We start from the raw sequence: 18,630 nt of genomic DNA, 5'->3' as shown, positions 1-18,630 counted from the left end.
GATAGACTATTTTTTTTTACCCATCTATGAACCTATACTTAGAAAACATTTAAACTAGCCAATTGTCAACAATGGGACACTTTTAAACACATACAAAGAAGCAGATATTTAAGCTGGGATGTATTTCTACATCTGCAATCTATCAATGAACCTTAGAAATCTGTAATGCAGTCCTTCAGAATAGCTACATTTGGTGGCATTCATGAATACTGATATCCACTTCAAGAAACCTGCTTCAGCAGAGCACACTGTGGCTATCATGCTAACAATCAGCTCTTAGGCTGAAGGGTCTAAAGGGATTGAGAGTTTATAACTGTGGATGGGAAAATTACATTTCCACCTACATTTCCAGACTGCCAAGTTACTAAGAAATATGGAAAGTGAGCTTTTTGGGCAAGAGGTTGAAAAACCCATGAATCAACAGTGACTTTTAGAAAAGCACACATCTGGCCAGGCATTGTGGCTTACACCTGAAATCTTAGCACTTCAGGAGGCCAAGGTGTGAGGATCATCTGAGGTCAGGAGATGGAGACCAGCCTGGCCAACATGATGAAACCCCATCTCTACTAAAAATATAAAAATTAGCCAGGTGTGTTGGCACACACTTGTAATTCCAGCTACTTAGGAGGCTGAGACATAAGAATTGCTTGAACCTAGAAGGTGGAGGTTGCAGTGAGCCAAGATTGTGCCATTGCACTCCAGCCTAGGCAACAGAGCAAGACTGTCTTGAAAAAACAAAAAAGAAAAAGAAAGAAAAAAGAAATGTGCACATCTAAAACAAGCCTAAAAGATAACCTTTAAGGGCAGCTCCAAGACTTTCCACTTGCTTCTCTATACCATTTAAGTCTACTAACTTCTATGGCTTCATGTGACAGAGAACAAGAAACTGCAGGAATGTGATCATGGCAGCACCACCACCCAGTGGTTCTAGTTTTCAGAGACATTCCCACTTTCAAGCGTTGTGGCCATGCCGTTATTCCACAGAACATCCAAGACACGCATTACTCCATAGCCTATTAGGCAGTGAGCTCCTTCAAGGGAGAGATGGAATCTACTTCTCTCCTCCTCTTTACCTGCTACGTTGTCTGGCTCAAAGTCTGCAGATAGTACACTCATCAATCTCTCAATTAATATACAAAATCAGACCTAGTCTCCTAGACTGTTTCTGCTGCCAAAAACAGATATGATGGGGAAAGAATCAGAAAATATAGTCCCTTGTAACCATAAGTTGCTCTTTTTAAGACCAGATTGTAGAACCATTTTAAAATGTGATCCATTTGACCCTTATATAAGTCCTTTGGATGAGAGTTAAATGAATTTACAAATTCTGTTCCATGGTATATAGTGTCATAAAAAGTTTCCAAGATCAAAGGTGACCTCACCATTTAAAGTGGTTAAACTGGATCTAGTTTGAAGAGAACCTGCAAGCAAGCTGGAAGCATGACAACACCCACTTTGGAAAAGAATAAAAAAATAAACAAGAAAGCTCCAAAGTTTCCAAGAGAAATGGGATACATCCAAGTTCAATTCCATTCTTTGTGAGCTTGGTGAATACAGGGCCCCAAGGACCACAAACCCAAAATCTTAATTCCAATGTGAAGACCTATGGTTTAAACGAGTCACTGTCGAAAGACTGGCAGAACCTTTGTGGAATCAACGTCACATTTTATACACCACACTGCTGCTTATGTTTCTCTGCCTAATGATGATGCAAAAAAAATCAAAATTTATAATTTGTTTTATACTTCCTGTAAATATTATACATGTGTGTCATATTATACAATGTTGGTATAATGTAGCTTCTTTTCATAGTAACAAAAAATTTAGGAACTAGATTATATCTATAATTTTCTTATGAAATTGTATCCTTTCAATGAATTAGGGCATGAATACGTTTTACAATGAAAATGTTTTGTCTCTGGCGTATCAAAATTTTGAAGAAAGTAAACGAAAGTTTTCATATCCAGGAGCTCTCACGAAAAGAATAAGGCAATTTTCAACACATAAGTTGCAAGTCTTCTTTAAATATTATCTCTACTGTCTCTCTAATCAGAATCTTCCAATTGATTTACATTGGTTATACTGTGAATAACTGTAAGCTTAAGAAATATTTTGCAGGGAGCATACCTCAAGCATGAACAGATGAAAACTCCATATTTAAGCAATTACATGCAACTCAGAAATGCCAATTTCCATCACAATTAGCCTGAGTTATGCAACATATTTTTGTTCCTTTTTAGTATATAGTTGGTATATGTTTTTATAATTTGTTTAACTGCCTATAGTGAAATTTTGAAATCACATAGGCAATATAAAACCTTAAGAGAAAGGGCACCTTTTAATTTTTCCCAATGTGCCATGTTTCTGCATTGCTTATAGAGCTTGTACAAGAAACACTGTTAGTTTCTATATAAAGATTTCCATAAAATTGTTATAGTTTCTATAAATGCATAAAGATTGTTGGTTTCATTATAACACTCTGTTTCAGTGCCAGTGGAAAGAAAAATTACCTGCAACTCTAAACAGCAATCTACATATACAGGGATGGATAACTGTGCCTGGACCACTCTTTAAAGAGCTCTAAGAGGCTCACTGTATTCCATCAAAGTGTGGATGAGCACCCTGGAGAAGCAACTTTTAGCACCTTCAACTCTAATTGCCACTCTTAGAAAAAACAGGCTATGAAAGTACAATTGTGAGGACAAATTATTAATTCTACATGTTTTAGTATAAAGAGTAATCATATTATAACTAATACATTTTAAAACGGTATGGGTAATACCTATCATACTTGACACATTACAAGACTATTTAAGGAAATCTCTCTGATAGGTTATTATCTCTTAATTTCAAACCACTTCATACTAAATATTACAATTACTAAAGGCTCATGTTTTTTCATCTGAAAAAAATCATATAATGTTTTGAGACCAAAGATGGGATTTTGATGAGAGTGGTGACTATAATTTGCTAACATGTTAATTTAACTATTCTTTTCTCCCTTAATTCAATTAGTATTCATTAAAACTAAACAAATCACAATAAGTAAAGTTTTACCAATTATTTCCATAACTATGAATGAACACAGTAAACATAATAGAATAATTATAAACCCACTTAATTAACTACAAGACTATTTTCAGCAGGGAAAGCTATTCATTTTTTTCTTACTTTTAATGTCTGATTGACATGTTGATATATTTGAGAAACCAATTTCTAGAAATGAAAGAAATACATTATTATTGTGCTTCAGTCCTTTAACAAAATTTTCCAATTGGCTTTTATTAAGAGCCACATTACCTAAAGTTATAGCATAAGAGACTGAAAAGAATCCAGTCTAAGCTACACAAATCCAAAGTAACTCAAAACTTACATCTGTAATTTAATAATCTTAACCCTAAAAAGAAATTTTACACTACTTCGTATTATAGTTAAGGGAGATCGAATTTAAGAAAATTTCTTAAGTAAGCCGTTATTAAAATTTTTCAAAAATACAGGATTCTTTTCAAGTCAGGATCCTACCAATGTTGATGTTTTAGTATTTAAACTAGCTAAACATTAAACAAAAGCAGATGAATAAATAATATGAACTCTGAAAAACCCCTGCTTTTGCCTTTTTTTTTTTTCTTTTTAAAAAAATATAGGCAATGCATGTCTTTCAGGAATTAACAAAGCCTGTATTTCCAGGTTTAAAGATAGCAGACTTACCAGATTTTAAATGAAATATTGAGTGCTACAGTGATTTAATGGTTTTAAACCATAGATGTCATTGTGGTCTGAGGGTGTCACAGACAACTTAAGGAGGAAAAAAAATGGGACACAGAGAAATCACTTTGTCAGTAATTACAATCAGACTGCTCATTACTTCTTCCTTCTGTATCAAGACCCTTATTTACATTTCAGATTACATTTTTTATGAAACGGTAAGATCTATCAGAGCTGAGAGGACTGAAATAATGAGGGGAAAACATTTTAATAAAACGTGTTGGGTCTGCATTACTTCCGTGACAGAAAGAAAGGCTTCTTCTATAGTGATGGATCATTTATTCTGCTTCTAAACGAGAAGCAAAAAGATGAAACTGATGAACTTTTACTGCCCATTTGTCTTTAGCAGACAATTAAGACAGAGAAGATCAAAATGGATTATCATACCACGCAGACAACTGGCCCAACAGTAATACATCTCCGGGACCACAGATTTGTAACTCTCTTTTATCCCTCCCCTTTCTTCTTACTTCTTTTTCCACTCTAAAGGCAGTGCTAGCTTTGTGGCTCAAGGAGAGCCAAAAGGCTGGTCATCATTATTCAGTCACAGATGTCAATCTAACCTCCCTTTTTTCTCAGTTTCTAAAGCAGTGAGCCACAATAATTTGTGACAGATTCTTTTACTGTAAGGTACAAAGAACACACAGAATAAAACATCTAGCAGCAGCAAGCGTCTCTGATCAATGTGCTGGTACATGGGAAATACACTATATGTAAAAACAAGCACTGGTAGTTTAGGCGAATAAGGAGAAAAACTGGGGGAGGGGGAATTGTGTGTGTGTGCGCGTGTGTGTGTGTCTGTGTGTGTGTGTGTGTCTGTGTGGTAATAAGTGCTATACTTTGTGGTGAATTATCTCAAATATTCCTTAAGGATTACATCATAAATGTTTTAATACTAGAAATGTTGTCAAGATTAAGTGCATATTCAGCATTTAAGGTTTGTATGTAATAGAAATATTTCTAAGAATTCCTTTATAATAGTTTTACTATGGGAAAAGATAATTTAACAAATGTGAAGAAGAAAAAACTAAGATTAGAACCTAAATGATAAAAAGATAAATTAAAAAACACACAGTTCTTTCTTTCTTTCCCAGTAGACACAACTCTCAAATATATTTCTGGGAATTTGGAGGTAATGTCTCCAAAACAAAGTAGATCCTTCATTAATCATTTCTTGGGTTATAGGAGGCGAAGAGAAAAAAAAAGGAAATCATATATGTCAAGTTGGAGGAGATAAATAAATCTCTGCTAAGTGAGGCTGAGATGTGCGCACTCTTATAAGTCTACCTCTGGTCCATGAGGATCATTCTCCAAATTTCAAAACGATGTCAATGATTTAAACAAAGAAAACAAATACTACTATACTATGTGCACCTTTAAAATAACTAATGCTATCATTATTATTTAGGTTCCTACTATAATTCTAATTATTCCAACTTCAATATATGAAATACTTATAAGACCATCCATGAAAGCAAAGAGAATTACGTTCATAACATAATATCTAATCAGTTAACTGAGCTCTGTATACAATGATGGAATTGATAATAGCCTATATTTCTCTCAGTACACACATATGCATGAATAGTACATGTATGCATATATATACACATATACTCTCCTCAAACACAAACTTCCATGTGTACTCAGGGAAATAAACATGGAAAAATAAATACCGAATTATTACAGTGGTTATCTCTGTGCAGTATAATAACCGATGATTTGTATTTTCTTTTCATTCTTTAATTTATTTTTGCTTTATTTATAGTTTCTACATGATTTGTCATGAACGTATTACCCATGTAGTTTTTTAAAGTTATACTAAAAAAGAAATCATGTTGTTCAAAAACTTTCAGATATAGTAAGAAACTGTGTTGAACGGAATAGACCCAGATGGTAACTATGCTATTTTAAGTTTCTCCTATAAAATTCCCTCTCACTGAGTAATTCAGATCATGGGACTACAAAGGTTATTTACCTAGACACAAGACTTTAGAACAATAATTTTATTAAAATCTATGGACTCAAGTGTATTCTAAATAATACTTTAAGATTTTCCAGCCTTTATATATTGTTTAAAGAAAGGAAATCCATTAATGAAAAGGTCCTATGATCATCCTTGGATTGTGTAGTTTAAATCTAAAGAGCCCAATCTCATAGAAATTTAAGATAAAATAAAAATTTAACTCTCCTGGTAGAAGATGAAGCAAAAGACAGAGTCGGAAGATTTTAATATTTTTTAAAATCTTATTTAAAAGTCTTGAGATCAAACACAAAGCAAACCATACCAGTTCTCTTGGGTTCTTGTACTATAAGATCTCATTACAAAGCATCTCATTATACTGATTATCCAGTTCTATTCCTGGTCACATTATGTCCCCTTTATTCATAAAGATGTATCAGATACCTTGCTCTCTACACAACAAGATACACCTTAAAGGTGTTACTATCACTGCACTGGGTATTTCTATTCTATTGTACTTATCCTCATTCAAAGACTTTAAATAAAAAAATTAAATAGATGTACTTAAGCAACACGCTTTTATTGTATATGGTATTTCACATGTGAAAGGTTTTATAAAGTTGTCTTATTCGGTGTAATCAAGAATGCTTTTATTTCAAAGCTGCTTTTAAAAGTATACCAAACTGCATATTTGAACTAAAAATATAAGGTGCCCCAAAAAAGCTACAAAACATCTTCAATATCTCTCAAGATAGAAACTAGAATCCTGAATGTATAACCTAGAACTAATTATAAAAAATATAGCAACATCAGAACTTCAGCACTACCTTGTGAGTGAAATCGTTCCTTCTACCCCATTCTATGCTTGCAGAATGCTGTCAACTCAAGATGGTAGAGCCAACTGGCCAACCTTAACTCACTACCTTCATCAGCACCACCCTCATCCTTAAGTCCATTTCTGCACGTGCATCTTCTCCTTCAGGTACTACCATAACACATAATTTCATCATCTATTTCAAATTCCAGGAAATGTTATAAACTTCCCTCTTCCCTCTTTTTTGTTACACTGCTTCTTGACTCCTGAAATAGCATTTTTTTTAACAGTTCACAGGCAATCCAAAAAGGATTTCCTAATGAAGTGCAGACTGTAGCATACCTCAAAGTGAAGAATATAATTTCTGATAGGTTTTCTTCCTTATTTTGTGTTCATTTTCTCCCCAAAGGTAACACCCCAAATCTAGCACCAATATTTTCCGTCCTACTTCAATACATTTTAGTTTTTGTCTTTGGTTCCTAATTACTGCTTTTCTTCCCTTCTAAAAATTCATTTATCTCTTTCAGTAAAAAGAACAGTAATAATATGTTGAACAACTCTGAAATAAATTTTGTCATGTAAAAAATTAATTACGCATTCCGAACCTGGTCACTGTAGTCCTCCGGGAATTGCCTCTGCACCTCAGGATCTGTAAATAATTGACAGATAATATTAATTGGCTTTGGATTAGTGAGCAAGCAGAGGATCACACATTAATATTTGATCAGAAGATGATAGCAGCCCTGGCAGGGGATCCAAGGGGGGCAGCTGAGGCTGCTATGTTGATGAGCACAAGGAAGGACTCGGCAAGGCACTCCCATTACCCTCCTCCAGAAATATAAAAAAGAAAAATTTTCAAGACCTGATGCTACTGTTAACTTTAGACTATTACCTAATGCAAAAATCTTGCCAGCTGCAAATTGCCCTCAATATATTTTTCCAGAGAAAACGAGTCTTAAACCTGCTTGACTTTTCTTCTCTAATCAGAAGCCTCCTTTGCATAGTTACAGATGTGGGCTTGATAAACCACCTTAAGCACTGGTTCAGACTGGGGAGAAAGGGGGAGCGAGAGAATTTTTTCAAGGAATAAATGCAAAACTCATTGCTTTAATAAATGAAATCTATCCTTCTCAAAATGCTTATACACTCTTATGAAAAGGCAGATAAAACTAGATGGAAGTTTTCTTCAGAAGAGAACCAATGCTTTTGGCTTGTCAGTATAAACAAAATATCATGAAAAAATTATGTTCCAGCTGACATAATCAAACTTGCTCAGAAACTATACAAATACACAGGGGAAAATACCTTTTATGACCACCTATTTAAAATGGAGTTACTAAAGAGATCACTTTATTCTTAAATCATAAGCAAGATGATTCAATGCCATCTTCTGTAAGTCAATACAGAAGTGAAAAAATTAAAAGCTATTAGCATTCCATTTACTATCGATTAGGAAAACATTCAATCATTTCTAATAAGGAAAAGATCTGATTCCTTGGAGACATGTTAAGGAAAGTGATCAGAGGTCAGAATAATATCTATTTGAGAAATCATATATCAATTCAGAGGCTTATGGAAAATCACAGATTTGAGGGTCTCCCGTCTAACAATGATCACGATATATGCTACCCATGGCTACCTTTAAATACAACACTAAAACACTAATTTACATCCCTGTGAAAGTGAATCCATGTAAAAGTTCACTGCAGTCCATTTCTGCAGTGAATAATCAAGAAGGGAAAAAACTAAGGGCCTATTCACAAACTACTAGGATCCTAGAAATACCAGTTTTCAAGTCATTACAGTCAATGTGTATTATTTTTTAAAACCCAAGACTAACAACAAAAGCAGGAATATTCAAAAGGTTACACCAAAACCTTTTGAATATTCCTGCTTTTGTTGTTGAGTGGTGCCAAAAAGTTGAAACTATCTGCAAGTGATTTCAAATCTTTACGTGTCTTTTGGTTGGCTTAAAAGCTGGGAATCAATTTCTTTCTTCACCCTCATCTTCAACTACTGGGAAGGAATCGATGTGTCTAGACCAACTAGAGAACTCTGGAGTAATGCCCCTGCAGTACCAATTCAGGGCTTCCCTGGTAGGCAGCAGCTTCTTCACTTGACCCGTCTTTGGCCCCAAGGACTGAAACTGCTCAAGGACTCAGCCCTTGTGAGAGAGGAGGCCAGCGGGCACCAAGAGTGTGGCAGGAAAAGGACTAGGCCAGCAGTGAAGAATTCACCAGCAGGAGACAAAGGGGCAGCCTGCTGCCCAACAATCCTCTACCAGTGTGCAGTGAGGGGAAAAGGGGGTGAACAAAGGGAACAAGGGGCCTAAAAAAGAGGGCAGTGGCTATAATTTCTAAAACATACATAAATAACTTAAAATTTGGTACAGAGACCCAAAAAATGCAGCTCTAAGCCACTGAGGGACATAATAAAACAGAGGTTGGGAAAGCCACTAAATCATCTAAGGCTTATTCTTTTTCTTCCAACTGATATGTGGTTTAACACTTATTCTTTAACTACCAAACTTCATACAAAAATTACTCTCATGCCAATCGTTACTATCATGCCCTCTTTCTTGCAGTAATTTGTGCTTCTTGGGAACTACAAAATACCCATGAAAACAAAACCAAAGATTACTTTTCTATCACCTTTTTGTGAAAGACTATATGTCCGAAACCAAAATTTGTAGTATATTCTTCAATTTTTAAAAATACCATTCTTATTCACAGGTGGCAGATGGTTCTTAAATCTTTTCAGTCAACTATATTAATAAGAAATCATAACAAAAAAATTCATATAAAAATATTTTTTATTAACATATACAACATAGAATTGAAAAAAGCATGGGAAAATCAATGAAAAGAAAAAAAAATCAACCTATCTTAACACATTGAAGATAAAGATGACCACGGAATGCCAAAAAGGAGGCCATTCAAACTGTATTATTCCAAATACTGCCTCAATGGAAAGCAACATAAACACCATCAATTAAATTCCTTCAATTGCCCTAAGACTCTCTAAAATGAAATTACCAGGTTTTAACAGAATAACGTTCCAAGATAATACATGCATTATTAGTTACTATGATTCAAGCATACAACTTTTGGTTTCTTTTCATTAAGGCCTCTAACATTTACAAAAAAACAAACTTCATAGGTCTTTAACATTCACCAAAGCAATATAATACATTTTTTGAAAGAAAGGAAGAAAAGCAATGCTTTTTAAAACCAAGTCAACCTATAAAGTTCCATTCAATCAGCTAGAAGATTCAGTCCGATAGTTCATAAAACTACGAAAGCCATTTTGGAAAGATTAACACAAAAACTGCAAATAATTTATTTGAATTTTCTTAAAATGTCTATTTAACACAGGAGGCTGAAATCTTTTTTCACATTGAGTCAATCGCAATGCCATAATGTCACCAAAATATCGACATTGGAAACATCTGAGTTAAAAAGGTCCAAATACAATCTGCTTTTCTCAAGCAACACAACACCCGCCCTACTAACAGTTTCAGCATGGCACATGTACAAAACCTAGCACCCTGCAGTTAAGCAAACCGCCTTTAAATTTTCTGTCTGGCAGCAATCCACTTGCGTGTCTGTATGTTTTTACAAGTACTCTATGTATTTCATTGCGTCAGCTGCATTTCTTTGAGTTTTAAATGGTCTGGGAACATTTTATGAAATGTTCTATATCTTTATATGGAAAATAACATACACTGGAAAACTGCATCGGTCTAATATTTATATATCTATTTCTTTATCCACCATTCAATGCTATAATTGCTTATGTTCCAAAACACCTTCTCACATTCATAAGCTCACCATCAAATGTAGTGTCACCAAACAGCTAACTTTCAACACAAAAATCTGCAGGGAAGAGTACTACCACAGAAGAAAGTAACATAATTTGCTTAGGCAATTGGCAGTAAGAATAGAGTAATCAGCGTATGTCAAGCTTTTTCCCCAAGAATTGTCCCGCTGACAGAAAATTAAGAATCTAGTGGTACATAGCGCACCCTTCTTTCCTTATCCTTTTCTCTCAATAACTTTCTTCTACTTTAGGCAATAGATAACTTACAAACTTAAAAAAATCAATGTCATCAACTCCCAGGAAAATACTTTTCAACACGAAAAAAATATTGTATTTAAAAATCTTGCTAATAATACGTACACTCTAATAAAGTCCATGCATCTCTTAACCAAAGAGGCAGGTGGCTCTCAGACAAGGTTTCATATCATGTCATTGTGATGTCACAGCACCATGGCCATCAAAGAGGCTGTCCCCACAGAAACGTGTGCATCACTTTCACTGAAGCATTTCCATATTTAAACACACACATTTCACAGTATAGGACTCCCAAAAGCACAATCTCACTCAGGCACAGAACATGACCATGCTTAAAAAGCTATGTCTTCACAGCAGGAAAAAACTGATCTCCTAAACAAACATGTCTAACATTTTTTCTTTTAAGAAAGGCTAATCTGCTTCCACCTCAACAGTCTATGTTTTCCAGTCTTCTCCTATACATACTTTTAAATCTTTAAGATATACCAGATTGCCACAGAATGTTTAATTAATAGAATAAGAGTGTGGGCAAGACTTACTGGAAAGGTGCTATAAATTATTTTACACAGGCTCCAAAAACCCTGAGTTCTGCCTTAGGCTTAAAGTTCCTAGAAAACGTGGTAGACAGATCTTTTACAACAGAAATGCAAAATAATTCATAAAAGTGCTGTGGTTATGTATGAGGGCTCATTTGTACATTGGTAACTCGTATGTGTACACACACACACACCTTACCAAATTATTTTCCTGTTTCCCTTTGTCATACCAATGACTTCATTTAAAGAGTCATGACATATTTTTAAACTGATTAAAAAATACACCGACTTCATTTTGTACAAAACACATAACAACTGCATACTAACCAAAAGCCATTATCTCCTATAATAGGACCTCTTCTAGGAAATTTAAGAGAAGCTGCAAATGTAGCAGTTAACACGGGAATCTACACTGCTTTCACTTTTAACATGTTAGGATTTCAAGGCAGAAAACATTACATTTAATGCCCGCTGAATTTACCCAATCATTATCTCTAGGATATTTCAGTCAATAAGAGACAAAATATTGAACATATTTAAAGCTTACAATTACAAAATCTGCCCTTTAAAGAAGCAGGACTTTAACATCAGCTATAAACCATATAATCTCATTGTTCAATTTCATGGAGTTTAAGATACTATCTTCCTCTCCCCACAACCATAAATGTTAATCCAAGCTGTAATCAGATTTAATTTTCCAGATGAGAAGATGGGAATATGCTGCAAACAGGATAACAGTCCACTACATTGCTCTTTCACTAATGACATTTCCAAATTTTATACACTAAAAATGTAGACTTTCAGAAAATAGTCTAAGAAGTTGTATAGTTTGAGAACAAGCTCAAATTCTCCCCTAAATACACTCAGAAATAAGCTTTCTTTTAATCCTCAAAAAGAAAATTTGTTTGTATTACACAAAATTAAAGTTTCTTGATAAGATGACTGCAAACTGGACTGCATTAAATATAGCATTTCAAGGACACTAGTAAACTTACTAAAGCTACAAAAACTCAGCTTCATTTATTTTACATTGTAAAATACCTGACTCATTAGGTTAGCATTTTGTAATAACTAAACATAATTATTCTAGTAAATTATATTGTTTGATTGTTAAAATTTACCTGTTACAAATAATATATTTTTGAAAAGAATGTTTGAAATGTTTTATAGAGTTTAAAAATCACCAGCATGTTTTCCTTTTTTTGACAATGAAACATAAAGGTTTAGGCTGTTTTTCCTTTTAAATTTTTTTAATTAAAAATCAGTCTTTTCCAAAAAATATTGATTCTAAAATGCAGATCTGACTCTAAAATTTGAAAGACATGCAATTCACAAATTAGAGAAAAAAATCATTTTGAAGTACTATAAATGAACATTTATTTGGATTCCATGTACAAATGAAATTTGTTACTCTAAAAAAATCTATTCTAGGTATAACTTTTTGCTTTAGCACATGAAGGCTGTAAGACATAAAAACTTTAAATCATCCCAATTTTTAACCATGAGTCTAGTCTAGCATTTTCCCCCAACACTGGCATTTAAAATATAATCAAATGCAATTTCACAGCGGCCAGCCTGGTAACATAGGAACAGTTAACCATCAATATCCATAATAAAAACACAAATAACATTATTCAAGGAAAGAGAGCAAAAACCCACCTCAGTATGGCAAGCAATGGAGCCATTCACATGCCAGATTCCTCCTCAGACTAACATATTCTGCCTTTCAGACATATCCTGCTCCGATGTGACTATTTATGCATAAACAGCAGACACTGACCTATTGTTTTCAGTTGTTGAAGTTATGAATGTAGTACAGTTACCAATTAAGTGAATCAACAAGTCCTAAATGCATCAGCTGTTGTACAAATAATGAGTCCATTGACATTATACAGTAAAATCTAGGAGTTTCATCTTTCTTTCCGAAGAATATGGAAGGATTTTAACTAGCAAAAGCCACTACTTACTGATAGTTTGAAATATTTTTCATAACTTCATCTACAAAAGGAATATAAGTCTGATCTTTAACCAAATTTATGCTACGTGAATCCAAAACTCAAACATAAGTGAAATTCTAAAGGGAGCTTTAAAATGCAAAAGGAAGGGTAGGGTATGCTGGAGGCAAAAATAAAAATAAAAATAAAAAATAAAAAGAATATGTTCACTTACATTTACCTTTTTCTCTACTGAATATCTTAGTTTTCAACTTTCATTATTACTTAAATTTAAATATTTGGAATTCTTAAAAATTACTTCAAAATTATTGGAAACAATTCCTAAAATCTATCAAGTTGATAGATAATTATAGATGAGGTTTTTTATGATTATAATCTCAGGCTTCCATGTAATTTCTCTATGAGTTAGGATTCATTTTATCCCACTTTTTTGAATGAGTAACCTGAAGTGTCACATTTTTATGCCAGTATGAATAATTACTTTATACTTTGCCTAAACGACAGCTGTGCCCTTTATGTATTACAAATATGACATCACTCCATATGGTCTTCATAAATAGATATATCGTATCTGTCAAATTTGGTGAAAAGAGATAACTTATTTACTCAAATATAAAAAACTATTGATGGAACACCCACTATTTGCCAGGCACCGTGATAGGCATTTTATAGAAAATTTCTGATTTTACCTTCCTGACAAAGCTATGCTATAGAGACTATTAAATCAATTTTATCATAGTTAAAGAAAGCAATAGGTTATCACTTGTCCAAAGTTAGAAAATTAGTAGTCACTTGTAGAACAAATGCTCTGCTGTGGCTGACCGTGCTGATCAATAAGACACAGTCCTCACCCTCCAGGAGTTTACAGTCTAGCCCTAATGGAGAACACAGAGAATTAAACAAGCAGGTACCACGGGGCTTGGTAAGTGTGATACTAGGAATTAGTTAGCACAGGGGCATCTGGCCTTGTCCTAAGGGAGCAGAAAAAGGTTCCACGAAGAAGTAGTAGAGCCGGGGTAGAGTCCAGGACTAGATCAGGGCTCATCCCATGACACACTTCTGAAGCATATACAATATAGTGAATAGGTCTGTTGTGAGGCCAAGTTCCATGTCTTACTTAACTTTGTCTCCTACAAAATGTCTTAACTGTTATAAATACCGAACAAATATTTGGAGTGTAATAGAATTAATAGAACAAAAAAAACTCATTAAACACCCTGTGTCTCCAAGTGGATAAAAGGCCAATTTCCAAACATCCAAATGAAAACAAGCCTTTGAATGCTACAGACTTCCTAAAGATCACACTGGCATGTCGTAAGCACACAATAAATATTAGTTGTTGTTATATTATTAACCCCAATGGAGAAATAAGCAAGCACTATAAATTCGATGACTACAGATGTATAGGTGTGCCTCAAATTGGAAATACATGTGTTCCTGAAATAAACTTTTATAAACCCAATTAAAAATTTCCCATTGCCTTCTACTGCTTACTTAGAAACATTATAACTTTATCAGAAACTGATTTTCTCTACATTGTCAGTAGTTCCAAAATCCTTAAGCTACAGTTTATTTGCCTTCTGGCATCTGTTTTGCTAATGATCTGTAAACATCAAATACACTAGGGACTCTCCCAGATTTACAGAAACCCTGAGGTGAATCTGTATAAATTGAAGGACCGTTCTGCTAATTCTTTTGCTTTCTAAGTTTGCATACTGGGTTTCAGAAACAGAGTCCCACTAAACATTTTTGCAGTAACAATTATAATACTACCAGCAACCTCTTATTGAATGCTTAGGTATACCAACCATTGCCATAGGTGGCTTAATTTATTATCCTATTTAATCATAATGACTCTTCCAGGTAAGTAGAAGTTCTCTATTTAATAAATAAGAAGAGTGAGGCTCACAATGAACAAATTCACAGAGTTAAGTAACAGAGCTGGGATTCAGCCTGAATCCATCAGGCTCCAAAGAATCCAACACTGGCTTTCCTTTTTGGCTTTATTTATTTACGTCCTCCTGTTGATCTGTCTTCTAGTCATTACTGTGACTCAACAATAAGAATACATCTGGACAAATAACTACAACATGCTGTCATGAAATAGGCCTTAGCAGATTATGAATGAGAGCTTTCCAATTTCTTTATTTATAGTCCTTTGCCAAGTTAAGGATATAAATAAAATGACTCCAAAGTAACTAGCACTCTATTCAACTAGTAAATACAATATTTAAAAGATGAATTCATACGAAAAACTTAGAATGATTTTGAAGGCTAGAGTTATCCTTATCTCATCTATGAAAAAAAATTTGCTAAACAAATAGAGTAAATAAGAACACAGAGAAAATGTCTTCCTACTTAAGAAAACATGTTCCCGAATACCTCTAAACCACAATGAGAACCCCAGTGCTGGAGTTCCCATTCATACAGGAGAGACAACGCGGACATCTCTGCAGGGGAAGCACATACCCATCAAACAGAGCCTTCCTTATACCAAAACCCTGCCTTCCCCACTCCACCCTGCTTCCAGGGAACAAGCCACTGCTGCCTAGCCCTTATCTGTACCATTAGAGAAGCAGTGCCTATGTCCTTTGAGACTTTTGTTGTTGTAAAATATACACACAATTTACTATTTTGACCATCTTTAAGTACCATGTTGTGACATTAAGTACATTCACATTGTTGTGCCACAATCACCACTATCCATTTCCAGAAATTTCTCAAATTCCCCAACAGAAACCTGGAACCCATTAAACACCAACTCTTCATTATCCCCTTCTCCCAGCCCCTGGCAACCACCAATCTACTTTCTGTCTCTATGAATTTGACTACTCTAGTTACCTGATATAAGTGAAATCACTTAGCATAATATCTTCAGGGTTCATTCATGATGTCACATGTGTCAGAATTTCCTTCCTTTTTACAAATGAGTAACATTCCGTTGTATGTAGATATCACATTGTTTATCATTCCGTCAATGGACATATGGGTTATTTCCACCTTCTGGCTATTGTGAATAATGCTGCTATGAACATGTGTGTACAAATGTCTATTCAAGTCCTGCTTTCACTTCTTTTGCGTATATATCCACAAGTCAAATTACTGTATCATATAATAATTCTACATTAAATTTTTGGGGACCTTTACCATTTTTAATGTTTTAAGACCTTTAGGTAGGAAAGCTATCATAACAGCCTACAATCCTTAGTGCAGACATTAAGACCAACCCAGCCCATTTCATCTCTGTGTCTGAAATATAAATCTCTAGACCTGGCCAGCTTAGTCATTTAACTTTCCCGTAAAACTTGACATGCTCTGTTCACCTTTCTCATCTTCCCACTATCCAAATCTTTCAAAAGATGCACTTGGGCATCACTCATAAATGTGGCAAATTGTATATTCTTATATGAATTAACAGTCAATCATACCAACACTTTTTAAAAATTCAAAAGACAAAGAACTATGTCCTCCATCAAAAGTGCACTGAATTTTTAATGAGGTTGCCACAGGATCAGCAAAACTGGCACACTCATGTCCATGGCTCTCCAACTCACGAAACTAACTTGCTTTGGGCACTCCTGGTCAGCCAAAAGCAAAACGTGCAACCTCTTCTAAGCTCCCTTTACATCTTTATCTTCTTACTGCAACTGAATGCTCGCTTCCTCTGGGGTCCTTTGAAGAGTTGGATGTTTCTTCCCTACCTCTCCTCCCACTGGCCTGGAGGTGGGATAGACAGCCTCTGTTCATTAGAGTCACTTACAGGCCATTCACCTTCCTCACTCTCCAAAACCCTAGATTTTTACTTCTGGTCACCAGACCATGCCCTCCTCCCTACCACCACCAACACCGCCACCATCACCACTCTGCTTTGTTGTCGCCTACTAATTCCAGGGTTATTCCTCATCCTTGAATCTTGTGGGTCATACTGCATTGCCACTGACTCTACCACCACTCCCACCACAGTCTTCCCGATGTTACTAGTCACACAGATGATCCTTCCAAATCCCAGAACTCTTGATTCCTAGGCCACTCCCCCCAACAATCTCACCCTCTACTCCTACGGTCACACCCTAAACTCTACCACTACCAATAATTGAAACCCCTGTAGCAATCGCAAGTTGCAAGCATCTCAGTCTCCAACCATGATCCACTTCCTCTGTTTCCATTCATCCCCTGTAGCACTCTTCCTTCTTCTATCCCACAGGAGCATATACTGTATCCATGTTTTCATTGCCCTTTTTTTTTTTTTTTTTTTGGAAACAGAGTTTCACGCTTCTTGCCCAGGCTGGAGTTCAATGGCACAATCTAGGCTCACCGCAACCTCTGCCTCCCGGGTTCAAGCGATTCTCCTGCCTCAGTCGCCCGAGTAGCTGGGATTACAATCATGTGCCACCACGCCCGGCTAATTTTGTATTTTTAGTAGAGTCGGGGTCTCTCTATGTTGGACAGGCTGGTTTCTAACTCCCAACCTCAGGTGATCCGCCCACCTCAGCCTCCCAAAGTGCTGGGATTACAGGCATGAGCCACCGTGCTCAGCCCTTTTCACTGCCTTTTATCTACCTCAGGTCTACACCATTCTCCTTACATAGCTTAAATTCTATTGTTATAACTGTTCCTTTAAACACATTCTCAACTGACTTGTGCCTCTTTGTCATCCTCTCTTGGCAAACTCCAGTCCTTGTTAAATCCAACTATCCGCCTGCACCCATATAGCTCAGAGGGGGTCCATTTTCATAACTGTTCCATGTCTACTTGGAAACTCCTGACACCTTATAGTTTAAGGCATGTGGCTGGACAAAAACACACAGCTATGCTGACTAATCTCACCTTAAATCTGTGGTTATTAACTGTGAGCTTTAATGCAACTCAGTAATTATACCACTTTTTCCTTCATTCACTTTCTCTGTCTCCTGGCGGCTATTTTATACTTTCTCCTCTTCCCTCCAACCTCAAACCTTCTCCAACCTCAATTGCCACTCATTCCCTTACTTGCCACTTCCCTGAGAAAACAGAGGAATCAGAAGAGAACTCCCACAAGCCCTATCACCACCTCTATTCTCCCACCACCTCTGCCCCACAGACTCTGCCTTCGTCTTATTACATGTGCCCCTTGCAAAGGTCCTTTGTCCACTTGTGAAGAAGGATCTCATCCACTCTTTCCAACTCAGACAGAGCTCTACCAATCCTCCTGTTTTATTCATTTTACCTCTCTATAGGATCTTTCCCATCAGCATAGAAACATGCTGTTATTTCTACAGATATTTTTTAAAAGGTCAAGCCCACTTTCCAACAGTTACCACCCCATTTTTCTCCTTTTCTTTTTAGCTATATTCTTTGAAACAGTGTCTATACTCACAGTCACCACTTTGTCTCCTGTCTCCTCCTACTCTCATGGACCCATGACAACTAAGCTTTCATCTCACCACTTCTCCGAAACTACTCACATACCAACAGCCACACCAATGACCTTCTTTCACTGATAACATCAATTATCAATCTTTAGTCCTGATCTACAAGCACCAT

At 35.6% G+C, this 18,630-nt stretch overlaps 1 protein-coding gene across 19 annotated transcripts in view; it reads right to left on the bottom strand.

The window, feature by feature from the left end:
• The window catches only part of DENND1A (DENN domain containing 1A), a 545,711-nt gene that overhangs the window by 403,001 nt on the left and 124,080 nt on the right, over window positions 1-18,630 (bottom strand). For 16 of the 19 annotated variants that reach the window (XM_045372599.2, XM_045372603.2, XM_045372601.2 and 13 more), the window contains exon 3: window positions 7,148-7,191. The exons of the other annotated variants lie outside the window; for them this stretch is intronic. In XM_045372599.2, the coding sequence (XP_045228534.2) occupies window positions 7,148-7,191 (44 nt within the window). The remainder of the gene's footprint in view (window positions 1-7,147; window positions 7,192-18,630) is intronic. 19 annotated transcript variants of the gene reach the window in all.

This window comes from Macaca fascicularis, chromosome 15, assembly GCF_037993035.2.
Source record: "Macaca fascicularis isolate 582-1 chromosome 15, T2T-MFA8v1.1".
NCBI lineage: Eukaryota > Metazoa > Chordata > Mammalia > Primates > Cercopithecidae > Macaca > Macaca fascicularis.
The sequence above is the reverse complement of the archived record's forward strand: the minus strand, read 5'-3'. Positions and strand labels throughout refer to the sequence as shown.